An 18,419-nucleotide genomic window follows, 5' to 3' on the forward strand; every position below is an offset into this window, starting at 1 on the left:
AACGTTTTGCCTATGTTCTTTTCTAGGAGTTTTATGGTATCATTATGTTTAAGTCTTTAAGCCATTTTGAGTTTATTTTTGTGCAAGGTGTGAGGGTATGTTCTATCAGACAAAAATATAATTCAAAAAGATACATGCATCTGTCAAGCCGCACTGTTCACAATAACCAAAACATGGAAACAACCTAAGTGTCCATCGACAGAGGAATGCACTGCATAAAGATGTGGCACATAGATACAATGGCATAGTACTTAGCTAGAGAAAGGAACAAAATAATGCCATTTGCAGCAACATGGATGCAACTAGAGTTTATTATATTAAGTGAAGTAAGTCAGAAAGAAAAATACAAATACTAAGGACTGTGATGAAAAAAATTTCATGGTCTAAAGGTATTGAGATCATACAGACTGTTCTCTTACCACTGTGAAATTATGTTAGAAATCAATATCAAAAAAAATATTTGAAAATAACCCACATATTTTCAAGTGCATTGTGACATTCACCAAGAGAGATCTTTGGCTTAGTCATTGAAAGCCTCAATAAAGTCAAGACAAAAAACACAGAGGGTGATTGCAGAGAAGAAAGGATTTAAATGAGAAATTAATATCAAAATAAGAAATTAATATCAAAGATACTTTTAAAAAGCCCATGTATTTGGAAATTAAGTGACCCCTTTTAAATGATGGGTGTATCTAAGAAGCTGTAACAAGGAAAATTAGAAAATATTTGTAACAGAAGAAAAATGAAAAAAGACTGTACCAGAATTTGTTGCATGCAGCTGAAGCTGCCGTTTTTTGGATTTGGTTTTGTAGGGTCATTTTCTTCTTCCTTCTTTTGTTCTCTTCTGATTTAATGACTATGTTTAGTGCTGTACTTGGATTTTTTATAGTTTTTTGGCTCGTGGTTATCATGAGGTTTTGATATAGCAGTCTCTCTCTGTACACACACACACACGCACACACACACATATATATATACGATTAAGTTGCTGATCTCTTAATTTCAAATGCATTTCAAATATCCTGAATTTGTACTTTCCACCTCTCACAGTTACTGGTTTATGTATTATATTTGTGTGAGGGTAGTTTCCTTTACTATATGTTTGCTTTATCCAGTGAGCTTTCCCATTTTGTAATTTTAGTGTTTCTAATTGTTGGCTTCTCTTTTTCATGTAGAGCAGTTTGTTTAGCATTTGATTTGGTGGTGCTGAATTCTTTTGGTTTTTGCTTATCTGTAAAGTTTTGATTTCTCAAACCAATCTGAACAAGGCCTTTGCTGGGTAGGGTATTTTTTCATTGTAGTTTCTTCCCTTTCATCACTTTAAATATATCATGCCACTCAATTCTGGCCAGTACAATTTCTCCTGAAAAATCAGCTGATAGTCTTATAGGGATTCCCTTGTTGGTTATTTGTTGCTTTTCCTTCATTGCTTTTAATGTTTTCGCTTTGGTCTTTAATTTTTATTGGTTTTATTACTGTCTTTCTGGGCCTGTACCTCCTTGGGTTGGTTAATCCTATATGGGACTTTGTGCTCCCTGGACTTTGTTGACTGTTTCTTTTCCCATGTTAGGCACGTTTTCAGCTATTGTCTCTTCAAATATTTTTAGGCCCCTTCTCTCCTCCTTCTGGGACCCTTATTATGTTAGTGTTGGTGTATTTGACAGAGCCCCAGAAGTCTCTTAAATTGTCCTTTTTTCTTTTCATTCTGTTTTCTTATTCTCTTCTATAGCAGTAGTTTCCAGCACTGTCTTCAAGCTTACTTACCCATTCATCTGCCTCATTTATTTTGCTGTTGAGTTTTTCTCGTGTATTTTCAGCTCAGTTGTTGTATTCTTCATCTCTTTGGTTGTTCTTGGTATTTTCTGACTCTTGTATAAACTTCTTGTACCTTCCTGCTCTGTGCATCCATTACTCTTAACTCTTTCCTCGGATAGATTGCCTGTCTTCATGCCGTTAGTTGTCATTTTGGGTGTCTTTCTTTTTCCTTCCTCTGGAACATATTCCTCTGCCACCACATTTTGTCTAAATTTCCATTTGTATTTTTATGTATGTGGAAGTTTTGGAGAAGTTTCCTCCAATAGGGGATGCCCTAGGTGTCCAAGCAGTGCGTTTCCCTCTTTTACCCAAGGTCCCTCTTTTACCCAGCTGGTCCCAGGGTCGGTCTGACCTGAGTTTGCAGATTCAGTTCCGTAGGGTGCTGTATGGTTGTTTTCTTGCTTCTGGTGTCTGCCCTCTGGTGGGTGAATCTGGTCTAGAGTCTTGTACAGGCTTTCTGGTGAGAGGCCAGTGTCTGCCCCCTGGTGGGTGAGCCTGTTCTAGAGGCTTGTGAAGGCTTCCTGGTAGGAGAGGCTGTTGCTTGCCCACTGGTGAATGGAGCTGGCTCTTGGTTCTCTGGTGGGCAGGGCTGTGTCAAGGGCCATGTCTATAGGTGACCATGGGCTCAGAAAGTCTTTAGGCAGCCCGTCTGCTAATGAGTGGCCAATACTTTGGCCACCTTATGTGAAGAACTGACTCATTGGAAAAGACCCTGATGCTGGGAAAGATTGAAGGTGGGAGAAGGGGACGACAGAGGAGGAGATGGTTGGATGGCATCACCAACTTGATGGACATGAGTTTGAGTAAGCTCTGGGAGTTGGTGATGGACAGGGAAGCCTGGCATGTTGCAGTCCATGGGGTTGCAAAGAGTCGGACACGACTGAGCAACTGAACTGAACTGGGACTGCTAATGAGTGGGGCTGTGTTCCTGCCCTGTGGATTGTTTGGCCTGAGGCGCTCCAACTTTGGAGCCTACAGACTGTTGGGCAGGGCATGGTCTTGCTGCTAATTACCCATGTAAGATGTCTGCCTCTAACAAGAGTTCAAGTAGAGGAACACTCCCCAATATTACCACTGCCAGCTTTTAGGACACTAGAGAGACTCATAGCTGCCCCATGCCTCCACAGGACACCCTCCAAGACCAGCAGGTAGGTCCAGCCCAGTCCCCTTTGAAGTCCTTGCTTTTGCTCTGGGTCACTGTTCTCATAGGACCTTGTGTGCACCCCTCGATGTGTGGAGTCTGTCCCCCAGTCCTGTGGATCTCCTATAATCATCCCCTTTGCTGGGAAAGCCAAATGCTCTGGAGGCTCCTCCTCTCAATACCAGACCTCTACACTGGGGAGCCTGGCATGGGGCTCGGAACACTCTCTCCTGTGTGAGAACTTCTGTGATAAAATTATTCTCCAGTTTGTGGGTCAGGATATGTAATTTGATTATATCACAAGTGTGACTCTCCTACCATTTTGTTGGCCTTCTTTTTGTCTTTGGGTATAGAATATCTTTTTTGAAAGGTTCCAATCTTATTATCCATGGTTGTTTAGCAATTAGTTGTGATTTTGGTGTTCTTGTGAGAGGAGATGGGCTCAAGGTCTGTTTCCTCCACCATCTTGTCTTCAGTCACATACATAATACCTGGCTGTTATTGAATTCTAGGTTAAAATATAAGAACTGTAGCAAAGACTTTATTAGGGACAGTTGAACATGCACTGTATTATTAGATTTGATAATATTTTATCAATGTCAGATTCTTTGGGACTATAGTATTACAGATATGCAAGAGAATGTCCATATTCTTCAAAGATATGTGTTGAAATATTTAAGGGTGAAATGTTATTATGTCTGCAGTTTACTTTTACATGGCTCAGCAAAGAAGAAAAACTATGTATATGTGGTGCATAGAGACACATGGAATTAGTGTAGAAAATACTAACAATTGGTAAAGGATGTCGATTTTGCTGTGAGTCTGAGATTTTTCAAAATTAAAATGGCATGAAAGCCAACAACATTGAACAGCGTATCATTTACAGATGCATATATGTGTGACAAGCTGTATAGTAAAATAGAAAGGAAAATAAAATTTAAGATGATTGTTCTTTTTGGGTGAAGAAAGGAATTTAGAGAAGGAATTTAGAAGCCAACATAGCTCATGTCGTGTGTTGGTAACACTGATTTGTGCCATGGATTCATGAGTGCTTATTTATTTTTACTATGACTTGTGACTTACATATATGTGATATGTTATTTTGTATACAGCAGATGTTATATTAAAATGAAGAGATTGAGTTGACTGAATTAACTGTGCCATGCAAAAAGGAGAAATATTTCATGACACACTGTATCTTGGAGGGAGAATTTTTTAAAGGGATAGGAAGAGAACACCTGTGTGATTTTCTCTGACCCTATGTCCCAGACTTATTTGACCAAGGAAACTCTTTTCATATAACATACCTTGAAGTACTGGAAAAGGAAATGGCAGCCCAGTCCAGTATTCTTGCCTGGAAAAATCCCACGGACAGAGGAGCCTGGTGGGCTGCTGTCCATGACTTAGGGACTCAATCACCACAAGTACTATTGAATTAATGGTCTCAAGAGTCCTTTTGGGAAAAAAGAATACAAATGAACTTATTTAAAAAACAGAAGTAGAGTCACAGATGTAGAAAACAAACTTATGGTTACCAGGGAATAAGAGGGAGAAGGGATAAATTGGAATATTGGGATTAGCATATGCTAAGTCACTTCAGTCGTGTCCAACTCTGTGCGACCCCATAAACGGCAGCCCACCAGGCTCCCCGTCCCTGGGATTTTCCAGGCAGGAGTACTGGAGTGGGGGGGGATTAGCATATACATACTACTATAGATACAAAATATTAACTAAAAAAAGAGTGGATGAATGTATATGTATAACTGACTCACTTTGCCATACACCTGAAACTAACAGCACTGTAAGTCAACTCGATTTTTTTTTTTTAAGCCCTTTTGGGAAAAGATGCTTAAACAGGACTAACAAGAATTTTAAAATTTAGCCTGTTGATAGAAACAAACTTTATTTCTTAATAGAAATACTATCTGTTTAGTTAATGAAAATGTTTTAACCTTGATTTTAGGAAGACAATTAGCTTATTAACCACCCCTGTTCCATCCTGAATATTTAATTATGAAATGATTTTTTTTCTTTTTATGAAACAGTTACAAGAAGTTATAGTCTTTGGATTTTAGTTTTTTTCTACAACTAGACTATGTACCATCTTCAGAGTGAAATCTTTAATAACCTAGAGTCCTGTGTGTCCATTCATGTTTAGGCAGGGCCTTCATTAGTATAGTGGTGAGGACGGACCAGCTGTTGCTACAGCAATAAACCCATATCACAGTCTTACTACTTAGCACTTCTTGTCCTAACCACCTGGGACAAAGGGCTTTGTTCCCTACAGTCATTCAGGGATCTTTGCTGTTGGAATTTTTACTGTTTTCTAGTTGTTCCATTTGGGACATTCAACCTCCTCAGTCTCTGTATCAGGTTAAACCAGATGAGCAGAATCGCCCTGGGAACTTTAGCCTGGGAGTGACCCGCATTACATCTAGTCATGGTATATTGGCCAGAACTAGTCATGTGGTCCTGTCTAACTGGAAGGGATCTGGGAGACACAGGGCAGCAACTGGTCTCTGCCATAGATGGTAATACTAGGACTAAATTGGAACCATGGGAAGCTTGACAAAAAGATAATTTATGTAGGCATGTTCTCCTATCTGCTTATTCATAGTGGGAGTTTTATCATCTTTAACCCACCTCTAAGATGTTGAAAATCACAAATAAAAAGTTTTTTTTTTTAATAGTATCACTTATTTTGGGGTAGTCTATGCAGGTCTTTTCCCCTTGGGGTTGAAGGTAGATAATTGGGATATGGTGTATAAATGAATCAACAAAAGCGGCTGAAGGAGGAATTATTTACATAAAATTAATCTATACATTAATATTTTTCTGTCATCTCTCCCTCATTATGGTAGCATGAAAACATTCCTTTTGAAGACAAGATTGCATCAGTTAAAGTGGTAAGTTCATATAATAGTAAGCTCAGTGTTATGATGTTGAAACTGTTCGTTGGTTAATTTACATGTACATGTAGTGTATTGAGAGAAGACAGGTAGAGTAAGATCATGTAATACATACACTGTTTTGTGTAATAGAAAATTTGGTCTCTTAGATTTTTATCCAGGAAAAAGTATGTCAATTTGAAACCAGTGTGTATTCAGGATTACTCTTCATAAGAGAACATTATATGAATTTTCTGAATTCCCAGTGCCTTCTAGGTCCTGAGAATACAGATGGAGATCAAGACAGCAGTGTCCTAGATCTATCTAATGGAGCTTGCAAGTCATTATGGTTTTCTGTGTGCATTTAATCATGGGATTAAGTGTTAAAGTGTTAGTCGCTCAGTTGTGTCTGACTCTTTGTGACCCCATGGACTGTTCAGCTCACCAGGCTCCTCTGTCCATGGAATTCTCAAGGAAAGAATGCTGGAGTGGGTTGCCATTCCCTTCTCCAGGGGATCTTCCCAACCCAGGGATCGAACCCGGGTCTCCTGCATTGCCGGCAGATTCTTTACTGTCTGAGCCACCAGGGAAGCTAAGGATGACAAAAAGGAAAAAGTAGGACATTATAAATGTGTAGAACGGGGAATTAAAAGTAGCATTAAAAAGCATTTTCCTCCTTGAGGAAGTGATGCTTTACCGGAGGCCTCAAGGGTAAGTAGGAGCTAGGTAGACTGAGGGAGAGAGCTTATGAGCATTATAGGTGGAAGGAACAGGAACAAAGCCCTGGAGAAAAAGGAACATGTAGAGCATTCCAAGATCCGAAGGAGAACCAAAAGTATACTTAGAACAAGCGGGAAAGTAGCAGAAAAAAGGCAGACTATCTGGGCAGAGGCCAGACTGCAACTTCTTGGAATTTTAAGGACTTTGAAACTTATCCTCAGGGCAATTGATTGAAAATTCTTAAATACTTAAGCGGGGATGTGGCAAGATCAGATTTTAAATTTTAAAACATTACTCTGTTGAAAATATGCGGAAATATTCTAGAAAATAGCAAAAGTGGACATACAGAGAACTATTGTGAGACTTGCCAAATTGGGATGAGAGATGAAGATATTGTAGATGAGGTAGTGTTTTACTTTTAACTACTCTGTAAGAGATGTGTTCAAGTTTGTTTTGAATGGTGGACATAGTATTTTCTTTGACTTCTTTTCTTACATTTCTCTCTTAGGATTTTCTGTGGCATCCAGAGGTTAATGGTTCTATGAAACAGTGTATCAAAGTGTGGACTGAGGTCTGTATTTGAAAATATGGCCTTGCTGGTTTTGAGCAGTCAGATTTTGGAAGTCCATTCTCCTACACTCGCCTATCCTACTCGCCTCTACTTTATACCAGCCTTCTTAATTTTGACCATGCTGGATTGATTGTCACTCTACAGAGAAAGCAGAGTTTTGATCCAGTGTCTCTGGGCATTACCATTCTAACCCTGTGGTGATTAGGCTTATACCACACTTTACTGATTTAAAGCTTTCTTGATTTAAAGCTTTCTGTTACTGTTATGCATGTTTGCATGCTCAGTCATGGTCAAGTCTTTGCAACCCTATGGACCGTAGCCTGCTCAGTTCCGCTATCTGTGGAATTTTCCAGGGAAAAAATACTGGAGTAGGTTGCCATAGCTCAGTTAATTCAAACTCAGATAATCTTTCTATCACAATACACATTTTCTTGAGCATTTTTCTACTTTGTTCTTCAAACTTATGTCCTGATACTTCTGAAAAAAAATTTATTTTTAATATCCTTATACCCTTTTATTATTACACTTGTGACCTAAAAGTCAAGCCTAGTGTGTTTTGGCTCATAATGTTTGGAGATAAATTAGATAGAAGACAAGAGTGCTGTTAACCTCAGAAAACCCCTAACTTCTCACAAGTCCACTTTAGAATTCCCACAAAGTCTCCATACATCTCCTTGTCAGTCCTTTAATTAAACCTGTATCCTTTCCCAGAGGTATTTGCATTAGGGATGGATAAAACAATACTCGACTTTGTTGGCCTTGTTTTGCTTAATTACTTGGGTTGCAATGGTATTTTTCTTTGCTTCTTTTCACAATAAGTATTTTAATACAGCAACTGTAACACATTAAATAGAATTTTATAGGATCCAGTGAGAACCTAGTCAACATTTTTAACTTTGTTTCTTTGAGAAAATATTAAAGTTTTCAAAAAACAAACATACAGACAACTTTTAGAATTCAACTTTCTGGAAAATTTGGATCTCATATAGTTTTGTTTTGTTTTTATTAATATGTTTTTAAATGTCCAGAAATAAGAATAATGTTATGTGTGTATTTCAGATGATTTAAACATGTGATTTATATTTATGCTGAACCTGAAAGTATATCCATCAAAGTTGTAGAAATTCACAGTTAAGCAACATTAGTGTGATGTAATTTAGAATTCAGGCAAGATCACAAAAACCTTTGTTATGACTAAGCTGAAGATATATTGCATATTCAGATCTTCTGTTCTTATAATTTACTAAAACTTGATTTTGGAGCTTTAGGTTCTATTGTAAAACTCCTTTTGATTCTTGGGGGAGAGGAAATATTCTTCTTATTGAATAAATGGTCATGTAATTACCTGAGATTGATTAGTTGACTTGTTTTAATTATTCAAGGAGTATGTTTGTATGCATATATTCATGTATTTTTTTTTACGGTTTCCATAGTAAGCTGCTGAATCCTGAGAATACATATTTTTATTATGTCTGTACTATAACTAGCTTTGTTCTCGGTATTAGGAATGTGGCTGGAAATTAGCCCCAGTCTCAGCCCTCAAGGAGTAAGCAATCTAGAAGGTAGACTAGACTTTCTTATGAATGATGACATGATAATACGAAGGGTAACAGTAGACTTGGCCACAGAGAACTGTGAAAGCACCATGTCAGAGGCACCTAGGATGAGAGTTGTTTAGAGTATAGGTGAAGATCTAAGAAAGCTTTACAGAGGAGATGAGAAGAACACTGGATTAGAAAGATATGACTGAAATAACCTTACAGATACCTATAGGCATATAAGCAAAGTTGAATTTAAATAACTCCACTGTTATCCAACAGATATTTATAAATCATGTCATATTTTAGGCCTCAGGCTAAACACTGCTGATACTTTGATTAACATAACAGAGTTCCTCTCCTCAGAGAGCTTCTAGATGACTGGCAGATATGGGTAATTAGGGAAACCAGCAATTTAGATTTATTTCTACAGATGAATGGTAAGCATTAGGTCTGAGTTACTTAGACCAGTTTGGGGAGTCTTGGTATGAAGTGAGGTGATATTTGAAGTGACTTGAATGGAAATAATTCAATAGACAGCAAGTGTAGATTAAAGAAGAGAATGTAGGAATGAAACAGAAAAGATTCTGAGAGAAGGCAGTAAAAGAGGTAAGGCAACAAAAGCAGAAGAATAACGGTAATATAACACACAGGGAAGGAAGGAGTTTTAAAAGTGGATAGTGTCACTTTAGGAACTAGATAGGACAGACTGAAACTACAGGACCTGCAATTCAGAATTCATTAATGGGCTCTGAGGGAGGTTTTAATGGATTATTAACTCAAAATCAAAGCATGATAAATTGAGGCATAAATGAGACAGAAATTAAAATTAGCACAGTGAAAGCCGAATGCCCTTCTGAGTAATCCGTTGGTCAAGAGTGAATGAGAAACATTTGAGGGTGAGACAGAATTGAAGGAACATTTTTTGAGGATAAAGATGATTTGACATTTTGTGGATTGAGAGAAGGATGAAGAGAAGAGGATGAAAGGGATAATTCCAGAGTTTGAGAAGATAACTTACAGACATAGCTCCAGATCTAAAAAGGGAAGAGATACAGACTCAAGAGTAACAGGTTAGCCATTAAGTAGAATAGGGACATATTTGGTTTACTCTTCATCTATCAGAAGATGATAGACTGGGTGTATGGATAAAGTTGTGAGAATGGAGCAAGGAAGGCAAGAGCACACAGACCACATGAGTTCTATTTTTCTCTAAGTTTGAGGATTAGGCTTTATGCCAAAAGTGAGGAGGAGGGCAGGTGGGACCTGTGTAAGAAAAATATTTAGTATGATTTGGGATAGCTGCTGTGAAGAGTGAGGAAGGGAGCCACCTACAGATCAGGAAAAAGTTTCAGTAAAATAGCAATATAAAATGGGGCATGCTAGCCTGGAAATAGACTAATTTTGTTATTACATTTCTCTGCTTTCATACTTCTCTACACTTAGCATGTTTTACCTTCATAATGAGACAGTAACTGTCACTTCTCTTTTTGAATATGGCTTGGACGTTTTCTGATTTCTTAATTTTAATCGTTTCTTGTACACATGATCGTAATATCAGGTCTTCTGTGTTGTGAAAAGTGCATTGAACTCAGTAGTCAGAGACTTAATTTCTGGTTCTATCTCTGCCAGGCCTCAGCAATACCTATAAACCTGAGTCTATAGCCTTTTTTAAAAAACAATATATACATATGTGTATGTATACATATGTAATCTCCCTGCCTATCTCACAAGTGGCAAGAATCTATATTAAAATGAGCTAATTTAAGAGAAATAGTTAGTAAATTACCAAGTAGTATGCAATTGGTGTGTGTGCGCTCAGTTTTGTCTTTGCAACCCTAGGACCATAGCCCGCCAGGCTTCTCTGTCCATGGGATTTTCTTAGCAAGAATGCTGGACTGTATTGTCATTTCCTCCTTCAGAGGATCTTCCTAATCCAGGGATCTCCTTTGGCAGATGGATTCTTTACCACTGAACCAACTGGGAAGCCTCTATATAATTGGTAGTATTATAAGTAATATAATTTGCATTAGGTGAGGATTTCTACCAAATTTTCTCCTTGTTTTTTTCCCACATTATGGTCTATGGTTAATACATACCAGACCCAAAAGATCTTGTCTCCTTAGAGCCCTACTTTTATTTAACACTGTAACTGTGTCCACTGTAGGCTTCCAAAGATACTTTTTAATTGGCTGACATAATATACTAGAGCTTTACACGATTTACTCAGAATTCAGAATAATATTAGGCCATATTAGATTTTGGTAGTGTTTTTTATGGTTTGGGTTTCATCTTCAGTTCAGTCACACAGTCATGTCCGACTCTTTGCAATACCACGGACTGCCGCACGCCAGGCCTCTCTGTCCATCACCAACTCCCAGAGCCTACTCAGACTCATGTCCATTGAGTTGGTGATGCCATCCAATCATCTCATCCTCTGTTGTCCCCTTCTCTTCCCACCTTCAACCTTTCCCAGCATCAGGGTCTTTTCCAGTGGGTCAGTTCTTCGCATTAAGTGGCCAAAGTATTGGAGTTTCAGCTTCAGCATAAGTCCTTCCAATGAATATTCATGACTGAATTCCTTTAAGATGGACTGGTTGGATCTCCTTGCAGTCCAAGGGACTCTCAAGAGTCTTCTCCAACACCACAGTTCAAAAGCATCAATTCTTCAGTGCCCAGCTTTCTTTATAATCCAACTCTCACATCCATACATGACTACTGGAAAAGCCAAAGCTTTGACTAGACAGACCTTTATTGGCAAAGTAATGTCTCTGCTTTTTAATATGGTGTCTAGATTGGTCATAACTTTTCTTTCAAGGAGTATGTGTCTTTTAATTTCATGGCTGCAGTCACCATCTGCACTGATTTTGGAGCCCCCAAAAATAAAATCTCTCACTGTTTCCCCATCTATTTGCCATAAAGTGATGGGACCAGATGCCATGATCTTAAGTTTTCTGAATGTTGAGTTTTATCTTAAAGAACACCAAAGAATTAGCCATACAAGCTTCATGCCATCCTGTGTAGTCATACAACCATGTAAGGTTTTAAGCAAAGGAGATCCATCTTGTTGTAACAAGAATCTGAATAGGAACCCTAGAAAATTAAAATGGAAGAAGAACTTAAGGGAAAAAAGTTAAGTAATATTACTTGTATTAATCTCCTGAACTAACTATAACATTATTATAAAGATTTTTCTTTCTTCAGGATTCTGTTGCAAAGCCCCATGTGATTGTAGCAGGAGCTGCCACAGTAAGTTATTATCTGTATTCTTACATAAATGATTTTTGTTTCATATACTTAAGAACATGCTAAGAAAGAATTAACTTATGCTAAATAGAATTCTTGATTATACTTATATTTTAATTCTTATTTCTCTTACAATTAATTAGACTGATAATTTTAATTAAGTTCTGAATGAACTTAGGAAATTTGATGGTAAATGTCAATATTATTTTTATATCTAAAATTACATTCTTTTTTCTTGAATGTTATACATTGAAAGTCTAATTTTTTATCAGCTCTTTGTAACTGCCTTCATGTATTTCATGAAATAATTGACCATATTTTATTCTAATATTAAATAAAAATGGGAATTCTCTTAAAATGAGAACCTTTTTTACAATAGAGGAAATGCTATACTTTCATTTTCCTGTGATAAATACTGAATTAATGCTTAATTTTTACTTCCTCTCAGTGGTCTATCAAGATTCACAATGGCAGCAATGAAGCGCTTTCCCAATATAAAATGAATATTACCTCCATAGCACCACTTTTAGAAAAACTGGCAAAGACTAGTGATGTTTATTGGGTCTTACAAGGTAAAAGTAATGAAAAAATGTCATTTTTATGTGTTTTGAGGCTTGGGTTTCTATTATCTATTTCAAGAAGCAAAATTACTACTTTATGAGAATAAATGTTTGCAAAATTAGAGTAAACTTGAGCTATTTGGTTTCCTGTTTTGAACTTAAGGAACAGACAGACTAATAAATATAATAAGTAAAAAATTAATAATAAATAAATTCTCCAAGAGTCTCAGCAGTTAGAATAGAACATAACAAAGAGAGTAAGTCCTAAAGGCAAATTAGATGCTTGCCTTTGATTTTATTTCTTAACAAGTTTTTATTGTGATTGGGAAATATAGAAAAAGTTATCTGGTTCATAATATTAGACTCATTGGAAGTAAACATTCTTTGGAATTGACAGAATATATTTAAATTCAAACCATCTAGTTTATACTTGGCAATGAAATTCTTTAAGAAAAAGTTAACATTAGATCAACTCACTTCAGTTTATTGAATGTCCATTATTTAATGCCCTGCACAATATGAAATGCCTTGGGTATTTTAGCAATTTAAGTTGTTTGTCAGAAACTATTATAATTATTTCCAAGTTTAATGTCAAACTGAGAGAAATAACAAGGATAGTAATAATCTCTTCCAAAATCACTATTTCATTTACAGACTCATTAACCTTTCTCTTTCTAAAGTGAGAAAAAGTTACATTTAAATGATTATGCTAAGTGGTAAAAAGCTTTGATCATTAGTAATATTACCTCCTAATTGTGGGAATAAAGTTTGCAAAAATTAAGCAGCAACAGGAGGAAAAAGAAAAGATTGATTGCTATTCTTAATTAGGTGATCTTCCATAATCCAGTTTTGAATTCCCGTTACCTGATATAATCCAGCATCCAAAATTTTCAAACTCTTAAGACGTGCTAGAACATAAAAATGTTTCCTAAAAGTTGTGTACTTAAGAGAGACGAGGTATAAAATTCTTTTAATTTGAAGAGAGGTATAGATTCAAAATTTGACTATAAGCTAGGAAATCTATTACAAAATCTTGGTCAACTATTTTTAAAAAAATGAATTATTAGGTGCTTGGAATTCTCAACTTTAACAACAAAATATGAAATGCAGTTAACTTACTTGCATGATTATAATTTCTACCAGTAGGGACTTCTAAGTGTATTTTAAAAAATATGTTTCATGTGCAGATCCTGTTTATGAAGATCTATTAAGTGAAAATAGGAAAATGATCACTAATGAGAAGATAGATGCCTACAATGAAGCTGCAGTCAGTATTTTGAATAGCAGCACCAGAAATTCTAAATCACATGTTAAGGTGTTCAGTGTTTCCAAATTGATTGCTCAAGAAACTATCATGGAATCTTTGGATGGCTTACATCTTCCTGAATCAAGCAGAGAAACTGTAAGAATTCTTGTATCTGTCAGTAGGGACCGTAATATCTAACTGATAGCTATATATCACTGTTCCAGTACTTTGGCCACCTCATGCGAAGAGTTGACTCATTGGAAAAGACTCTGACGCTGGGAGGGATTAGGGGCAGGATGAAAAGGGGACGACAGAGGATGAGATGGCTGGATGGCATCACCGACTTGATGGACGTGGGTTTGGGTGAACTCTGGGAGTTGGTGATGGACAGGGAGGCCTGGTGTGCTGCAGTTCATGGGGTCGCAAAGAGTCGGACGCTACTGAGTGACTGAACCGAACTGAACTGAATTGCAGTCAGTTATTTTCAGTTTTTCTGTCTAGACATAGATCTAGAAATAAGTTGACTTTCATCACCTAGCTGAATATGTAAGAGTTTTCATATACTCTAAGGAAGAAGGTTATGGAAGGAAGGAAATGCAACTTCATTTAGTCAGTGCTAGATACTCTTAAAAAGCTTTTAAGTCCTCATTACATTCATGTTTGAAAACTACTGCTCCATGTTCTCTTTGCCTTAAACCTTAAAATAAAATTAAGCTTCCACGAAGGGAATATTTTAATATGGAGAACATTTTTTTTTTTAAATTTCCTTCTAATTCTGATACCCTAAGCATTAGTCATGGTACAGAGTAGATACTGAACAACTCCAGATTGATGGGTGGAAAGGGATTTTAGTTTAAATACAAGAGAGAACTGGATAATTATAAATTTTCACACACAGTGCAACAGATAAAGTAGTGGTCCTGAATCTTTTTGAGTATCACATAACCCTTGTATCTGATAAAAAGTAATTGTTCCATTCCTCTCCTGTAGAAAAATGCATATTTGCATACACACACACACAACACTTCTCCATATTTTTTCAAGGGCTTTGTGGACTCCCTAGAACTGGTTATGAACCTTGGGATGGACTTTGTAGACTAGTGTCTGCAAGAGTTCCAGGCTCAGAATCTTCTAAAGTCTTAAAGCTGAGAGAATGAGATTTTCTAAATGGCTGAATACTTTGAATGCTTTACAGTTCTAAAGGTTTTTAGAACCATGAAATTTTAATAAAACTAAATTTGACTGAACCTTCATCTAGAAAGGCTCCTGATAGCTTGCCTAGAATATTTTATGATGATAAAACTATGTTGAAGATTCCACTTCAAGTTAGAAACACTAAAACTATTGAGTCTCAAGTGGTCCATAAACTTGTAAACCAAATGAAAGACATAAATATTGTTAGCTAAGAGTTAATCATTTTTGGTGGCAATTACTCTACATTCTTTTTTCATATGTAAAGACTGGAAGTGTATCTTAAGTATCTTGGTATCTTCTGTATTGAATATCTGTTAATTACAATACTTTGGTCCTTGACATCTGTCAGTGTTTTTGTAACCAAAAGTCACGGCCCATTAACAGTCATGAAATCCGTATTTTTTTCTTTTTTTAAAGAATAGAATGGAAAAAACTCAGATGCATTCCAAGTAGTAAGGATGGGTATTGTTTCTTATATGTATGTATATATATTCTGAGTCACATTATAAAATGAACTTTTCACTATGGATCATAACCCAAGAAGTTTGAAAAACCCTGAACTAGTTACTTACAGATTGAAGGACTATCATTATTTACATGATTGTTTGGGAAATGATAGTAAAAAGTACAAAAGCATTTTGGTTTCAGTGCTAAAAAGTCAGTTGTATTCACAGGAGAAAATCTAATGGGAAATACATTACTGACAAGATAATAACGAAATCACTTGATTTGTTCACAGAGTGCAATGATTCTTATGAACGTGTATTGCAATAAGATTTTGAAGCCTGTAGATGGTTCCTGTTGTCAACCTCGGCCTCCTCTTACTCTGATACAGAAGCTAGCTGCTTGCTTTTTCACTTTATCTATTGTTGGATATTTAATTTTTTATATAATTCATCGTAATGCTCATCGGAAGAATAAGCCTTGTACTGACTTGGAAAGTGGAGAAGAAAAGAAAAATATTATCAATCCCCCTGTGTCTCCATTAGAAATATTTTTACAGTCTTTCTGCAAACTTGGCCTGATTATGGCTTATTTCTATATGTGTGACCGGGCAAATCTATTTATGAAGGAAAACAAATTTTATACACATTCAACTTTCTTTATTCCTATTATCTACATCTTGGTTTTGGGAGTATTTTACAATGAAAATACCAAGGAGGTAAGAATCATTTCTTTTTAGTTCATGTTATCCTTCTCATCTCATTATAAAGTCTGGATTAAAGAATTAATACCATTTATCATGCCATCATATACAAACATTTACATATATAGAAGAGGATGAAGGAATATTGCAGTTGTATGTCACTTGGTGGACTCTTAACTGTTGCTTTTGTGAAACAGTTTGGAGAAAGCTCAGTTTCATAAAGATTGTTGAAAAGTTGGAAAATAATGACTGTGAAAAAGATATCGTGACTTGGTGTTATTTTGGCTGCCTGAGGATGGAGAAAGTAGAGATGCTCCCCACTTTCTGATGGTCCACAAACATGAGATACCATTATCTTTTAGAAGTTAAAAGTATATAATTACACTAATAAGCACTTTTTCTATTTATATATTTATACGCTCAGGCATGCACACACATATTAGAACTTACATAATAATGTGGGCACTGTTAAAAGTGTTCTGAATGCCTATTTTAGCTTTGCTGTAATTGCTCAGAATATAAATGTAACTCCTTTATAAGTCATGATTTATTTGAATTAATAAATTCTTTTGTAAGAAATAACTTTCATATGAGGATGATTAATCAGTTCTTCATCCCCAGTGGGAATATTCTAGAGAAAATAAAGTATGATAATGGAGCTTTTTTCTTCACAGTACAGTGTAAGAGAACTATGAGATTTTTTTCTAACTGAAATTTTAATTTTTTCTAACTGAAATTTAAGATTTTCTTAAAGAAAATTATAAAATACCACTTTTTAGATTTATAAATACATCTGTCACAGTTTAAAAAATAATATTAAACCATATGATTCAACTTAAATATTTAAAATCTTTTATGTTCATTTTTTAATTCATATTATACTTAAATAGTTTATTATCTCTTTTATCAAGAAACTAAATGACAGTCTTTAACTGTTTTCCCCCCAAGGTTCTTTTGAAAGAAGGATTAATTTATATCCTATAAGAAAAATTTTAACATATTTAATATATTCTGTCTAAATAATAGCTTTTTGATGATTTTTAAAACAAATATTAATTATTTTGCACAGACTAAAGTATTAAATAGAGAACAAACAGATGAATGGAAAGGCTGGATGCAACTTGTGATTTTGATTTATCATATCTCTGGAGCAAGTACAGTAAGTATTTAAAATTTAAGTTCAGAAAATATAGGAAATAATGTCACCTTAATGTTTCCTTTAGGACACCAACTCTTTGTGTTTAATATTCTCTACCATTTAGAGACCCATCTTATTTCCCACCCAATCTTTCTGTCTTCCCATTTCTCTTCTACCACCTGATCTGAGAATGTATACACTTAAAAGCAAAATAATTATTTTTTAAAAGATAAGGCAATAATTTGTTTGTATTTACCTGACATTAATTTTGATGTAGTAGGAACAATCATCCAAGGGTATTGTTTCATGTCATACTGTTAGAAAACTAATTTAAGTTATTAAGAGACTTTCTAGATGATACTTAGTTGCAAAGGACTTAGAATAGGCAAGTTACTATTAAAAGAAATCAGATTAGATGATTATATTTTATATTCTACCCTTCATTGTATTTTAGCAAGTTTGACCAACCATTTTTATACTTCTAAAGTTTAAAAATGTAGAACTCTCTTGCCTCAGTATTCAGAATCCTCAGATACTGATGGTCTTCTGTTGTTGACCATGTATTATGTTCCATACCTCCTAAGTATTACCACTTCCATGAGATGGAGGACTCTTCCTTAGCTCACCTGGTGCCCTCTGTACCTGGCCAAAATCATTTTTCCCTCAAGTAGGTGTCTTTTTAAGTCTTTTAGACTTAGGGTTCTCATTAACTGGGGACACCAGATTTGGTAGGGGTAGAAAAAAATGTATTCAGAATTGTAACATTAGAGCTACAGTTAAAACAAGATTTTAAGAGTGAACCTAGGTATCTAATAACCGCTTTTCACACTTTTTAAGTGAAGGTACAAATTGATTTCTATAAAATTTGTTTTTAAAGAAATAAAATTTTATTTTATTTCTAAAAAATATGTTTTAAAAATTTAACAGATTGTTTCATAATTTGGGAACTATTGAACATGAACTGGTTTTTATTTTATTTGCTTATATAAAGCACATATCTATAAACAGTAATTTAACATAGAATCAATATCATATTGAGATAACAGGGGAGATTTGCCAGAAAGGAGTGTTTTGAAATTTCCATAGCAACAGTTAAATAATACTGGGGTTCATCAGATATCTCTTAACAATTAGTACTAATGTTATTCTTCATTAAGTCTGTTTATTTTCAAAAATTGCTGGTAATTTTATGAATGACTTGTTAAAAGGGTAAAA

The 18,419-nt window shown here is 35.5% G+C and overlaps 1 protein-coding gene across 6 annotated transcripts in view; it reads left to right on the forward strand.

The window, feature by feature from the left end:
- CASD1 (CAS1 domain containing 1) overlaps window positions 1–18,419 on the forward strand; it is a 54,056-nt gene that overhangs the window by 14,353 nt on the left and 21,284 nt on the right. For all 6 annotated transcript variants that reach the window (XM_070787500.1, XM_070787502.1, XM_070787503.1 and 3 more), the window contains exons 4-10: window positions 5,818–5,862; window positions 7,073–7,135; window positions 11,878–11,922; window positions 12,368–12,491; window positions 13,667–13,881; window positions 15,659–16,081; window positions 17,136–17,225. In XM_070787500.1, the coding sequence (XP_070643601.1) occupies window positions 5,818–5,862; window positions 7,073–7,135; window positions 11,878–11,922; window positions 12,368–12,491; window positions 13,667–13,881; window positions 15,659–16,081; window positions 17,136–17,225 (1,005 nt within the window). The remainder of the gene's footprint in view (window positions 1–5,817; window positions 5,863–7,072; window positions 7,136–11,877; window positions 11,923–12,367; window positions 12,492–13,666; window positions 13,882–15,658; window positions 16,082–17,135; window positions 17,226–18,419) is intronic.

The sequence above is a fragment of the Bos indicus genome, chromosome 4 (genome assembly GCF_029378745.1).
Source record: "Bos indicus isolate NIAB-ARS_2022 breed Sahiwal x Tharparkar chromosome 4, NIAB-ARS_B.indTharparkar_mat_pri_1.0, whole genome shotgun sequence".
Taxonomy (NCBI): domain Eukaryota; kingdom Metazoa; phylum Chordata; class Mammalia; order Artiodactyla; family Bovidae; genus Bos; species Bos indicus.